Genomic DNA, 15,159 nt, shown 5'->3' with positions numbered 1-15,159 from the left:
TTTTATCATGATATTGTAAGATATCATTTTGTAAGATTTTAATTTTCACGTAGGTGCAAATATTTAAGGACACTATTATATTACTTTTAACCGACTTCCAAAAAGGACTCTCAATTTGACTGTTTTTCAATGTGTTTTTTTTTATCGACAATTGGTTCTTGTAATTCGATCCTATTTAAATATTATCGTATTCTGATATACCTAATAATGCGTATATAATAATATTACTGAAAAAAAAAGAATTATATTACTTATCGATGTAAATTGAAGTTGTTTTTTTTTCGCTTGCGACCAAGTACAATTATTAGTCTCCATTTAAATTCAACATATTTATAAACCTTTTTAAAATTATTTTACGTCAATTTAATTAAAAATTTTCAACTGGAGACAGCTTTACGAAAATAAAATATAGCTATGACTTTTTCCAACAATAGTTTGACAGTGTAGTTTGTAATTGGCATATTTTTAAATAACTACAATTAAATGTTTGTCGTATATATACAATCTTATATACCTATAAAATTTTCGTCTCACAATGTTAGTTAGCATACTCCTCCGAAACGGCTGGACCGATTTTTATCAAATTTTGTGTGCGTATCGGGTAGGTCTGAGAATCGGCCAGCATCTATTTTTCATACCCCTAAGTTATAATGTTAAAGGGGTTAATAACATATATGGCAAAACAAAATTTGCGAGGTCAGCTTGTAAAATATAATTTTATTTACCTACGTCATTTTATTTGACGTATACCGATAATTAAAAAAATGTGCATTCATTTTAATACATACCTATCAAAATTATTATTACGTAACTACACACAGTAGTGTAAAAAAAAAATGTAGTGGCCAAGTTTAATGACATTAAATTTGGAAATACGATTCAAAAGAGATTCTAATAATGTTCATTACCCATGTGCTTACGAGGTCTGCAGGTAACCTCGCACCACTTGTCCGTTGAGTTGTGCAACTACTTCTGCGCCGTTCTCTCGGCATTGAGATATTTAACAGATTTTTTTAAATGTTTTGTATAACAATTGAACCATTTTAATTAAATATAATTATTTAATTATCAAATAAATACCTAATCATATATTATTATTATTACTAATATTTAAAGAATGGAATTATTTTTAAAGGTCTGTCATGTCGGATCCGAATTTAAAGCTGAGATTTGGTTTGTTTCCTAATATTTTTAAATTTATATTCAATACTGCTGAATGTAGAAGATCAGTATAGAATTAGCTAATGTCTTCGTTTTGCTTTTTATTGGTGCTTATGTATGTAGTATAGATGAACAATATATAGATTTATAGAATATAAATTTTTGTTTTTGGCTTTTATTAACTCTTATGCACATTTTGCAGAACCAATGGAGGCTAAGGAGTTCAAGGATTTCGCCAAGGCGATGACTGATTACATCGTCGAGTATTTAGAAAATATACGTGATAGGTAGTATGTCTTTGGGTATTAACAATAGATTCGACAATAATGTTTTGCAATCTAAAATGTTTGTCACACTTTCATTTGCTTTTCAAACAACTTACTTTGAGTAACTGAACAACAACTTCTTTGGCATCCACAATCAGATCAGCGGTAAATTTGTTGAGAACTAAATTTTTTTACTATTAGGTACCCACAGCAACTTAAAAACGTTCTAATTTATTTTTTTTGAAATTTGCGGATGAAATCTATTAAAATTTTACCACTCCTTGAATAATTTCTGGCTGTTTTAATTATGGTGTGAAATATAAAAATACGATCATTAGGTATATACAAAAAATTGCACCTCTCTTTTATTCCATCTATCTAGCATTATTCGAATTCCACGTCGGGAAAACGAAGAGTAATGCTATCCAAAAGTTGTTCTTTTTTTGATATCTTAGTAGAAATGTTATTTTTAGTAAGTGTGCCATCTAAAGATATAAAAGAATTAATATACTGAGCTTTCTGGTGCAAAAAAGCATCGTATGTGTCTCAGCTCATGTACAGGCCATATTTGCTTTAGAACTCGATTCACCACAAATGCAAAAAATACTTTAGGACCATAATTTACTTACATTGCGAGCGATATCGTTGCTTCGCTAAGCTTTTCCTTAATTTTTTACGAACATTAAAATTATCATAAAATATATTATCATCGCTACTAAAATTTTGATCTAAAAAAAAAACATTCCTTTTCTATCGTTGAAATAGCTCTTCGTAGACGAGAAAACGTTTCATTCGATCTTCAATCGATCGAGATTGTTCAACGTCTGTCGTCTTTAGCTCAAACAGCACCATATGTCCTACCTTTGGAATAATTCCTAATTATATTGGTTCATTAAGCCTTTCAAATAGGTCTTCTTTATCGTTGTAAAAGTTTATGTTACTTCTAAGATCGAAATTATTATTTTTGAATCATCAAAACCAGTATGCATTTTGTTCCCGTCAAAGCATGCGCTCTGTACATTTCAATAAGAACTTTTGTGTAATTCAGCGGTAAATTTCTGTACAATAAAATTCTTCGGAATAACTGCTTACGCTATATACCTCATACAAAATTGAAAATGAATAATTTTGTTTAAGATAAACCTTTTATATGTTATATTTTTTTTTAATTACTGATATTATAAATTTTCCAGGCAAGTGGTGCCATCTGTAAAACCAGGTTACCTTCGACCATTGATTCCTGATCAAGCACCAGAGAAGCCGGAACCGTGGACCGCTGTGATGGATGACATCGAACGGGTTGTGATGTCTGGGGTAACCCACTGGCAATCGCCGCGATTCCACGCCTACTTCCCCACGGCTAACTCATATCCCGCCATCGTGGCTGATATGCTCAGCGGTGCTATAGCCTGTATTGGATTTACTTGGGTACCAATTTATTTATCTATCTTTAGCTAACATGTTTCATAATATTTTTCTTCAAATTAAATTGAATTTATACTATATATAATACAACAAAGCAGCGACCCAAAAAACTAACGAGACCTTTTTTCTTATACATAATATATACATTTTTTTGTTTAAACAATTTATTACTTCAAGCTTAAAAAAATGAATTGTACTAAACATACTTATGGAACCTGCGTTTATAATAATTGTACTTCGAATCCGACATGAGTTATAAAAGGTATTTATGAGGACATAAGCCTTGTTGCAATCTCATCTATTTGCGTTTTTTAAATCATATTTTAATTATGAATGTCAATGAATTTTAATATATATTTGTCCTCTTGGATAACAAATATTCAGAATAACTTACATCGCGTTCTGAGAACCAATGTCAATGGCAAACTAGTTGCTGTAAAAAATGCGGACAAGGAAAACAAGTACGAATACAAAACAATTTTAATAATACGTAAACGAATACATATCAAATAATAAATTACTTAACAACAAAATTCATTGCAGATTACATGTTCATACATTGATTTCAAACTTGTTACAATAGTTTTGAAAAAAAAGTCCATCTATGTATATAGAAATAATTAAGCTTCTAAAACTGTAATATAAAAAAAAATTGACTCTAGAAGTGTTATTGTGCTGATGATTGATGATGCATTATTTTATCAACTGACATGTTAGATACAAGCGAGAAGCAATAAATTAGGCCGCATATACTCGTACTATTTTTAATCTATATACAACAGTCAGTCAATTAGAAGCAGTAGTTTAGAAACAAGATAAGCTAATAAATAATTAAGCGTAAATAAATGACACACGTCTAACCACATGAAATTCTATCGAAAGTTGTTTTATGCTAATGATTTCATCATTTCTGTATTAATTTCTTAATGCATAAAACACGTGAAACGATATCTAATTCTAGGATCAGATAGTGGTCTGTTATTACTATTTCTTCTTTTCTTGGTTTTCTTTTTCATAAGAGAAGAGGCCTTTGCCCAGCGATTGAGTCTTTAAATACTATAATAATATAATACATACGGATATACCAAGATTTTAAATAAATTTACGTGTTTTTTCTTTCTTGGTCTGTTTTTCTTCACTTCGCTTCATCCTGTAATATCCTACTGCTGGGCATAGGTCTCTTTCCCCATGTAGGAGAAGGATCAGAGCTTAATCCACCATGCTGCTCCAATGCGGGTTGGCGGATAGGTTGGCTGTTTTTCTTCATACAGTTCGTGACCTAACTATATTGCAAACATATAAAATTGTGTCGTAAGGTCATCAATATATTTCTTACTATAAATTATGTTACTGTTTATTGTTAATAGTAGGTGATGAGCTTGTCCTTTTATAATCGTAATTGCTTACAGATTGCCAGTCCTGCATGCACGGAATTAGAAGTCGTTATGTTGGATTGGCTCGGCCAAATGATTGGACTTCCAGATGAATTTTTAGCTCGCTCTGGTGGAGAAGCTGGTGGTGTAATCCAAGGCACAGCCAGTGAAGCTACCTTAGTAGCTCTTCTTGGAGCAAAAGCTCGCGTTATGCAAAGAGTAAAAGAGCAACACCCTGAGTGGACTGAATTTGAAATTCTATCCAAACTTGTTGGATATTGTAACAGTAAGTGTGATTGTGTATTGTATTAATAAATCTTCATATTTTTAATAGATTATAGATAGACGTTGCATTTCTAACTTATGGGATACTATTTATAGATAAGAATTTTAAATTTAACCCATATAAAATATAGCAAATTAATTTTTTTCAGAACAAGCCCATTCATCAGTGGAGCGGGCCGGTCTCCTCGGTGGCGTTAAGCTTCGTACGCTGAAGCCGGATAATAAAAGACGTCTAAGAGGTGATACATTAAAAGAGGCTATTGATGAAGATAAACGTAATGGACTTATACCATTCTACGTGAGTAATAACTTGAATTTAAAAATATTTCAACTGTACAAATATTAAAATTTACACCAAAATTTTGTGTACTCAAATAATTAATAAATGCGAAAATTGTTTGATGAAAAATTTGGTTGCACTGAAACTTTGTTAAGTTTGACAAGGGAAAAGTTTGAAGTTGTAGATAGTAAATAATGTATATAATATATATATATATATATATATATATATATATATACTATAAATTACTATATAACATTATAATATATTTATTAATATTACTAATAATCAATCGCAGGTTGTGGCTACACTTGGCACCACATCGTCTTGTACTTTCGATTGCCTGGATGAAATAGGTGACGTGTGCAAAGAAAATGAGATCTGGTTGCACGTCGACGCAGCCTATGCCGGATCTGCTTTCATTTGCCCGGAATATCGCTATCTGATGAAAGGCGTTGAGAAAGCGGATTCTTTCAACTTCAACCCTCATAAGTGGATGCTAGTTAACTTCGACTGCTCCGCTATGTGGCTCAAACAACCTCGTTGGATCGTCGATGCCTTTAACGTTGATCCTCTCTACTTGAAACACGATCAACAGGGATCTGCTCCAGACTACCGACATTGGCAGATACCTCTCGGTCGTCGTTTCCGCGCACTTAAACTTTGGTTTGTGTTGAGATTGTACGGTATCGAAAACCTTCAGAAACATATTCGTAAACATATAGCTTTGGCACATCTTTTCGAAAAATTTTGTCTCGAAGATGAAAGATTTGAAATTTTCGAAGAAGTAACAATGGGCCTTGTTTGTTTCCGTCTAAAAGGTAACAATGATAAAAACGAAGAATTGTTGCGACGTATTAACGGTCGTGGTAAGATTCATCTGGTGCCCTCTAAAGTTGATGATGTCTTTTTCCTAAGGCTAGCAATTTGTTCACGTTACTCCGAGGAAAGTGATATTCATGTTTCTTGGGAGGAAGTTAAGGCTGCTGCTGATGAAGTACTCGCACAAAATTAATTTTTTTCAAACTCTAGTACAATGATGTCTACAATATTAAATGATTTTAGAGCTAATATTAAGGCCAATGAATAATAATTAGTATTTTCTTGTTAGACACGTATAAAAATGTTTATTATATTAAATGTTTCGTGTGTATTCATGTAGAATGTGGCTAAACGGATAATTTATAGCTGCACGAATTGTCTATATAATAATTTCAATATAATATAGCAATAAAAATGCTAAGATAAAATTGCGTATATAATGTACTTAAAAAAACTTAGAAACATTTGGGAATTTATAACTATTGATAATTATCTCATGCTATATGTTCCAGTACGTTAATAAGATTTTTAAATTTTGTCTTTTGTTACTGTTAAAAGGTCATTTCCTGCTATTGTGTTGTGTTTACTTGTCTTCTAGAGAATTTTTAAGTTGTGGATGTTTAGATACCTTCTTCATCCTCCCAAGATGTATAATTAGGATGGGTTTCAGTACCAGAATATTTTATTTTATTTATTTTTTTAATGAAACTTGGAAATTATATATAAATATAATAAGTATTTCGTCGAACACCTAGTTGTAAATTTTGAATACACTATGTTATTATTTAAAAAGTTTTTAAATTTTACTATTGTTACTGACTTAAAATTACATTGTTGGCTCAATGAAATTTACAAATGCTATGAGGTTACATGGCAGCCGTCGAGCGCGTGATAGTTTATGGCACGCCTTCTGGTGGTTGAATAAAGTAAAAATTAAACTGGATTTTGATAAATGTTAAGCTTTATTCCTATATAAAGAAGAAATTCACATATTGCTTCTTCATACAACGATGTGTGTTTTATTCAACACATAATAATTGTTTTGTTAGAATGCAAAACATTATATTTTATCCGACTTTTACAGAATCTTGACTGGGTGGACCGATTTCGACGATTTTTTTTTATCGAAAGGTCGTGCGTGTCATGTGTGTGTTCTTTATGAAATTGTACATTATTTGATCAAATAAAGAATTTATTTATTTATTTATTATTAAAAATGAAATGAGATCTGACAAGTACTTTTCGAGTTATATCGTATACTGCGTATTTACTTGACTATTTTTTCGTAGACCTACGTTGTATTACCTATACCGCATAACTTTTCACTGGGTAATATACCTACTGATTTCAATAATTATTGTTTTAGTCGAAAGCTGATGCTTGTCATGTGGTTTTTTTAACACATTCGATATTTGATTGATTTTATCAATATGAACGTCTACGTGAATTGTTAAGTCTTAAGTCGATATATTTAATTTTTTAACTTTTCAACTTCAGATTTGAGTTCCTCGTTGTTGTATTACAATGTTTGTACGTTATAAATAAAATAAATAATCAGGTATATTTATTGTTGTTTATGATAATTTTTGTAATTTTTTTTATATGTAACTATTAATAAATGTCAGAAATATTTTTAGAAAACCAAAAAATAAACATTGGAAGAATCGTAATTGTTTTATTATACTTATTATACACTAATTTTATCCTCGACTTTTTTCGCAATTGATATTCCCCTAATTTTATAAGATATTCCGATGACGAATGATTAAAATGCCTTTATGAACACTAACAACTTTAACTGCTAACCCAAAAACACTAATATATTGCTATACTATTGGCTATTGACTAGCCCGTTGGCGCAGTTTGTAGTGACCCTGCTTTCTGCTCCGTGGTTTGTGGGTTCAATTCCCACCCCGAGTCTGGGTGTAATATAAATATTTATTTATATATTTATATATGTATTATTTATGAGTATGTTTATTGAAAAAAAATTGTAGCTATCTATAGTCGGCTGTTACCTATAACACAAGCATTAAGTTGCTTACTTTAGGAACAGACGACCGTGTGTGTATTGTGTACATATGTATTTATTTATTTATTTATACCTATAATGATGTATTACAAAGACGTCACAAGATTTAAATTTTACTAGATTTTAATTTAATCTATCAAAAGCGTAAAAAGACGAACGAAAAGATATTCAATTCTTCGAATTTCATTGAGATGAGTAGTGGAATGAGAGTAGCAATAGAGACCGGTAGTTTTGAGGTATACTGGAATTTTAGACAAGAAGACTGGAATGCAATAATGCCTAGCTGGTGGCGGCAAAATCACCAATGGTTGTTATCATATACACCTAATAGCTATAAAAACCGGTATTTACAGGCAAGTTGACTAATACTTGATTGTTCTGTATTGTATATTTTTTTTAAGAAATATAGCTCCGTTAAAAATTGTAAAAAAATAAAAAATGGGGCAGCAAAAACCCATGCGCCACTGTAAACAGGTACTTTTTTTTAAATTTAAATAATTACTAAGTATTTCCATAAACACTTTACGTCATTTAATTTTTTTCTGTGCTTTGTTACATTATAGTCATCTGTTTGGTGTTAGAACGGAGTTAATGTCTTTAATGATTATTATAATTTCAATATTTAATTATATAATTAGAAATTTAAATAGAAGAACATAATATTTAAATATACTACAAACATATTTAAATAAACTGAGGTATTAATTAATTTAGGTACTGAGGTAACTAATTTTGAGCAAAAAATTTGAGCTGGTGCATGGTACCACTCTTGGGATATCTACTTTCCAACAAAAAAGAATCATCAAAATCGGTTCATAAACGATGAAGTTATCCGCGAACCTATATAAAAAATATATATACAGTCGAAATGAGTAACTTAATCCTTTTTTGAAGTCGGTTAAAAATGAAAACACGATTTGTCGACTTAAATTATTAAGTTTCTAGTAGTTTTGTATAAGGTAGTTGATTTATAATATTTTAGATATAGTACCTACCTTTTATTTTGTTCATGAAAGAAAATTGAAAAATTATGTGGTGTCATGGGACACCAGGTAGGAACGAAGTTCCTTTAGATAGTATAGAAACAACACAATTTGAAAAAAAAATGTTGAATTTTATATATATTTTTTAGTTCTTGATTTTTTTTTTAATTTTTGTTGATTGGTTTTATTTAAGTACATAAAATTATTTAGGAAATTTAGTATTTTAGAAAATAACAAATAAAGTAAAATAAAATAAATCAAACAAAATAATAATAGTAATAATAATTCAAACTATTAAGTGAAATAAAAAAACATATGTCTTTATTTATTTTTGTCGACAGTATAAAATTACATAAATAATTAAAAAAAAAGTTTATTAGTAATGTTTTAGTCTTACAAAAGTCATATTATACAGTCGTGTGACTGATATTACGTCACTTCCGTTATATATTTTTTTACGGTTTTAGTATCACATTTTTTTCAATTCGGTCGCCCAGCCAAATGTCAAGCTTGCCGTAAGGAACTTCGTTCCAAAAAAAATAGCTACGAGGTACGCTTACATACGCTGTATACGTTTCACACCATAGATGGTGGAATTCGACTGAAGGGCGGGATTACCTCTGAATATTTGTTTATTTATTCAACACTTTATCGTCCACTAGGGACCCCCGGCTTCGCACGGCTGCAAAAACGATCAGTTTTCCTCTACTATTAATTATGCATGTATTATACAATGTAAAAAATATCTCTCTGAAATCACTCTATTTCCTTACTAAAGAAAACCGCATCAAAATCCGTTACGTAGTTTTAAAGATCTAAGCATACAGACAGCGGGTAGCGACTTTGTTTTATACTATGGAATGATTTGAAATTACATAAGGAAATACAAAATTATAACTTTAAAAGGTCCAAAGTAGGCCTTATCACTAATAGAAAATTTATCAAAACCAACAATAAAGTACAAAAATTATTTATTTTAACTACATATTTTATATACATATATACAGTACTCCAGTGGCGTAGCGTGAATTTTTGCTGACCGAGGCCCACCGAAAATTTAAGGTAATGGTTTCTGGTATGTTGTGGTTAAAGCCACACTTTTTAACACACATCTATGGCAAATTTAAACATTTTTTCACTGGGTTACCAAAAGTTGTAAATGTCTATTTTGACCGGTATATTTGCTTCAGCCTGTAATATCCTACTGCTAGGCATAGGCCTCTGGATTATCCACGTCCAGATCAGGATCTGAGGGAACACAGTTCGTAATCTTGAAATTCACATAGAATTCACGAAATGGCTCATCAACTAACTGCATCAAGTCCATTAAATCTTTTTTCTTTTCTGCACTGATTGGCAATAGCCATAGATATTGGCAATAGATATCTGAGTAAATTTAAAAGAATGTACAGTAGTCTTACCTCTTTTCTTAATACTGACAGATTTAAAATGAGTTTCACGATCAAGGTTTTGTTTGAATTTTTTTTTCGATTTTGTCCTTATTATATATATAACGTTTCAGCCTCTAATATCCCACTGCTGTGCATAGGCCTCTTTCTCCATATAAGAGAAGGATCAGAGCTTAATCCATCACGCTGCTCGAATGCGGGTTGGCGGATATATTTCCTATTATGAGTAACGATCGCTATTAGATGTACATGATACAAACCGGGACCGACGGCTTAAGGCTCGGCTCTATGTCCACGGCACGGCGCCGTCACCCTAAGGCTTCGTTCACACGGCATTGTCCTGCACGTTTTTTTGAAGTCGTTTTTTAACCGACTTCCAAAAAAGGAGGAGGTTCTCAATTCGACTGTATTTTTTTTTTTTTTTTTTTTTTTTTTTTTTTTTTTTTTTTTTTTATGTATGTTACATCAGAACTTTTGCCCGTGTGGACCGATTTCGACAAATTTTGTTTTAATCGAAAGGTTTTGTGTGCCAATTGGTCCCATTTAAATTTATTTGAGATCTAACAACTACTTTTCGAGTTATATCTAATAATGCGTTTTTACTTGACGCTTTTTTCGTCGACCTACGTTGTATTATACCGCATAACTTTCTACTGGATGTACCGATTTTGATAATTCTTTTTTTGTTGGAAAGAGGATATCTCTAGTTTGGTACCATGATAACGAAACTAGGATCTGATGATGGGATCCCAGAGAAATCGAGGGAAACTCTCGAAAATCCGCAATAACTTTTTACTGGGTGTACCGATTTTAATAATTTTTAATTTAATCGAAAGCTGATGTTTGTCATGTGGTCACATATAAATTTTAATGAGATCTGATAACTACTTTTTGAGTAATCTTTGATAACGCGTAGTTACTTGACTATTTTGTCGTCGATCTACGTTGTATTACTCGTCGATGTAATTGAAGTCGGTTTTTTTTTCGTTTGCGAGCAAACACAATTATTTAACGTATAGTCAACCTGGTGTTCATATGGTAAATTTTTATTCGTGTAAAAACGAATAGCCGCAGTTTTCACACAGTTGCCACAGTGAGTAGACGTCACTGATGGATCCACGGTTGGTTGTACTTTTATATTGGTATCGAAGGCGCCACCGGTCTCGCCGCCGTCAAAATAGAAGGTTTTGGGTACATCCCATTAATCAAAAATCTGTGCGAACGATAACATTTGAAAAATTATTATTTATTATTACATATTAAAAATTATTATTATAAAAAATTATTATTATAAAAAACGTATTACATCGTGTCGTGTGAAGGAGACAAAGCTATACCATATGCCACTGCGAACCGAATACGTCAAAGTTCATTCGATTTGCTTGACAAGTCCGTTGAGTATGCGTTTAAACGTAAGTGGTATACGTTTTTTTGCAGTACAATCGACGTGTGAATGGATCTGTGGACGTTGTATAGTCACTATTTATACGTTAAGACGTATACTGCAAAAAAACGTGCAGGACAATGCCGTGTGAACGAAGCCTAACACGGCACGGCGCTGTATCGTTTTACGGCGACGGCGTCGTGACGTAACATTTCACGGCATCGTGCCGTAACACGGTGCTGTGGACGGTGTGCACTAGGTGAGGCGCGCGCAACTTGACAGTTGATATTTCGCAGTTTGTGTGCTCGGACGTGCTTGTCTAGATATGGATCGCAAAAAAGTTATTCTACTTTGTACAAAATAACAAGAACCGTGTGCTGTGATATTTAACAAAATAATTTTCAGCTCTAGAGATAGCTAAATTCAAATTCCATCAAGCCGTTGTCACAGAATTTAAACAATGTTCAAAAATACACTACAAATCTATACAAAGAAATAATATTGGAGTGTGTAACATATATAATGTTACTGATTTGTTTTGGCGCGTAATTGCTCTTTTCTGTTGCTAAACGTTGTCATTTTTTTAGTGTGGTTCTTGTGACGTGTGGTTTTGCGTATGGGGGCCATTGGTGGAGATCAGGTGAGTAAGGGTTAACTCATCAGTATATAAGCGCTTTGGGCGAGTAGCTCCTCCTTTTCCTTCGTCTCCAGCCACGGCCAGGTTCAGGGTGCGATTTGTTGGTGTCCTTGGCGTGGCAGTCACGAGCGGTGCCGTATGCTTCTGGCCTGTCCACGTGGCGAGACAATTTGCCCAACGTTCGCGGTTCTATTGTTGCCGACCCTGTGGCGGTCGGCGAAGCTTGTTTGCGTCGCCTGAAATCGTGATGAGCTGCGTGAGCCTAACCACGTGGTGCAAGGTGGTGCTACGGGCGGTGCCACATGGTGCTTCGGAGCATGATCGGCTAAGTGACTTTTTTAACCTCCAACCATGTGCCAGGTATAAGTCGAACCTTTGTTAATTAAGTGCTATAGTTTTTTTTTTTTATTATAAGTTGGGTGTTCACAATTTTAATTTTAATAATAATAAAAGATTGTTAACTTTTTTTAACAAAAAGTATGTGTACTTTATAATAAATTAATCTGTTATTTTTAGTATTTTAGTTCTTTTATTTTATTTTTGTTCATCGTGTTAAAAATATAATTACTCTCTAGATAATTTTATTTAACGCGCGACAAGTGTCTGTTTGTTATATTAAAATAACCGCTTTTTACAAATGCATATGGATGTATACACGGTTCACGGTACATATACCAAAATAACATTTTTTACAATTTTTGTCTCTCTGTCTGTCTGTTTGTCTGTCTGTCTTTTTGTTCCGGCTAATCTCTAAAACGGCTGGACCGATTTTGACGGGACTTTCACTGGCAGATAGATGAGTAATTAAGAGTAACTTAAGCTACTTACTTTTATTTTAGAAATTTATTTATTTTATAACTCTGCGAACTGAACAATAATTTTTTGTTAATTTCCACGCGGACAAAGTCGCGTTCACGGCTAGTAATAAATAAACATATTTTGATTTATGATAAGTTCGTTTAATTTCTCACCCGATTGTTAAACCAAGCATCTCCATAGGATCAACAAGTTTTCTGAACACATATTGTTTTTGTGAACGAGGTGCTTGCTATCTTGGTAAGTAGTGTGCTCTAGAACTATACAATTTGGTTCCACCATCACCTTTCTACCACCGAACCGCAAGGCATCGCATGAATCTGCACCGCTATGTGGTTGAAATCCCACGACCTCGCACTAAACGATTTGCTTCCTCGTTCCTAATACGCACCGCAAAAATTTGGAATGCCCTTCCGGCTTCCGTTTTTCCAACGAACTATAACTTGGGTATCTTTAAATCAAGAGTGAATAGGCATCTTCTAGGCAAGCGCGCACCACCTTAGGCTGCATCTGCACTTGCCTTCAGGTGAGATCGCAGTCAAGCGCTAGTCTATATATTTAAAAAAAAAAAAAAAAAAAAAAGTAGTTTTTCAAATAATTTCTCATGCCTACATACTCGTATTTTTGGCGCTACATATTTTCTTTTGAAATAGGTAACCTTCCATTTTTGCTTTTGAAATAGTTAAACTCCGTCTTGGTTCATTGTATAAATTTATGGATTTACTCAAATTTTCTCTGTTTCTGTTTCTTTTTCATTCGTCGTCTTAGTAACATCAGTAGAAAAACTTTTTTGCCATCCATATCCAGGAAAGGACGCCCGAGCACACAAACAGCGAAATATCAACTGTCAAGTTGCGCGCGGCGCACCTAGTGCGACCCGTCCACAGCATCGGTACGACGCCGTCTCTGTGGACATGAGTCCGGGCCCTAACCTGCTCCTCAAGGCATGGTGGGGAGAACCACAGGAACTGCATAAACACCCTGACCACTGCAAACATCTTTATAGCCAATACATATGTTTGTCATGTGCGGGGATCGAACCCGCAACCGTCAGCGTAACAGCCATAAACCAGTGACAGTTGCGCCAACGCGTCGACGCACTAACGCGTCTGACAGTTTGCGTTTTACTAAAATTCTAACGACATGCCTAGCATATTACCGATATAGTGATAGAGATTAATCTGAACACGTTGTGTGGTAACGATTGTATTAAAGTTTTTACTACTATTAGTGAGAACGTAGAATTGCTACTGCACTTCGATGGCACTCGACTTCATCTCGCTTTCTCTCTATCGCTTACTTTTACGCTGTCGATAGGCAGGATTTAAATTTTTTTTGTTTTCATTTTGCCACCCCCTCAAATTTACCGCCCGAGGCCACCCCCCCGCCTCGGCCCCCATGCTACGTTACGGCACTACTCGCAAAGTAAAAGTAAATAAAATTTAAATAACTCATTATACGTAAAAAAAGATATTTACTTTTAATATAAAAATAAAGATTTTTTAATACTAATACATACATATAACATAAATAATTAAACATATGTTTGCAGAGGTATATCCCATGGAAGGGGAATTCCAGTCTTATTTATAGCTGTAATTGTCAAGGATTCACTATAGCTTTGGCTGTGGTGTAAATATAGGGAATTTTAGTTTGTTGATCTTGAGATCGAAGATTTAGCATATTGCTAGAAACGTCAGAACTAAGAAAAGTGAAGGGTTTTTTTTTAAAGTAAATAATAGAGTTAGCACGGAAAAGGATAGAGTAGAGGAAAGATAGAAGATGTAAATTACGTCGGTCTCTTATTTTAAGCCATTTCAGCCAAGCTTGATAATATGAAATATGATCATATTATATTTTCTCAGGCCACATATATTATATCTATATAAATAAAAATAATTGCTAAGCGCAAACTCGAGAATGGCTCGACCAATTCGGCAAATTTTTTTTTGTGTATTCTATAAGGCCCACGGAAAATTTTAATACTTAAAAAAATGCTTTATTTTATTTTTACTATTAAATTTTGACAAAACGAACTGTCCGGGAGGCTAGTATATAATAATTGTGTTTTGCAAGCGTATAATATTTTCAGCTAAACAAACTATATAAAGAAGGTAATACTATAATCTTCTTTATCTATGGATATGTACATAACTGTCTTTAAGACATTAAAATATTTCAACAAAATTACGTAGTTATGGTAAACTATTTTAAAATATTGTGCTGAAAATTAATTAATTCAATGGAAGAAGATGAAATTACCACGTGTAAACTATTTATGGCTTA

At 32.9% G+C, this 15,159-nt stretch overlaps 1 protein-coding gene across 1 annotated transcript; it reads left to right on the top strand.

The window, feature by feature from the left end:
• Positions 1 to 1,185: 1,185 nt before the first annotated feature.
• LOC123669485 (aromatic-L-amino-acid decarboxylase) lies at positions 1,186 to 6,815 on the top strand. The gene is made up of 5 exons (XM_045603094.1): positions 1,186 to 1,448; positions 2,621 to 2,855; positions 4,262 to 4,511; positions 4,660 to 4,808; positions 5,089 to 6,815. The coding sequence occupies exons 1-5, from the start codon at positions 1,369 to 1,371 to the stop codon at positions 5,803 to 5,805; spliced, it is 1,431 nt and encodes a 476-aa protein (XP_045459050.1). The 5' UTR covers positions 1,186 to 1,368; the 3' UTR covers positions 5,806 to 6,815.
• The last annotated feature ends 8,344 nt before the right edge of the window (positions 6,816 to 15,159 follow it).

Source organism: Melitaea cinxia, chromosome 3 (assembly GCF_905220565.1).
Source record: "Melitaea cinxia chromosome 3, ilMelCinx1.1, whole genome shotgun sequence".
Lineage (NCBI taxonomy): Eukaryota > Metazoa > Arthropoda > Insecta > Lepidoptera > Nymphalidae > Melitaea > Melitaea cinxia.
This window is presented reverse-complemented; position numbering and strand designations above follow the sequence as displayed.

Coding starts and splice junctions, on each gene's coding strand:
- LOC123669485 (XM_045603094.1), top strand. CDS start 1,369: ATGGAGGCTAAGGAGTTCAAGGATTTCGCCAAGGCGATGACTGATTAC. Junction 4,512..4,659: donor ACTTGTTGGATATTGTAACA/GTAAGTGTGATT, acceptor AATTTTTTTCAG/AACAAGCCCATTCATCAGTG. Junction 4,809..5,088: donor ATGGACTTATACCATTCTAC/GTGAGTAATAAC, acceptor AATCAATCGCAG/GTTGTGGCTACACTTGGCAC.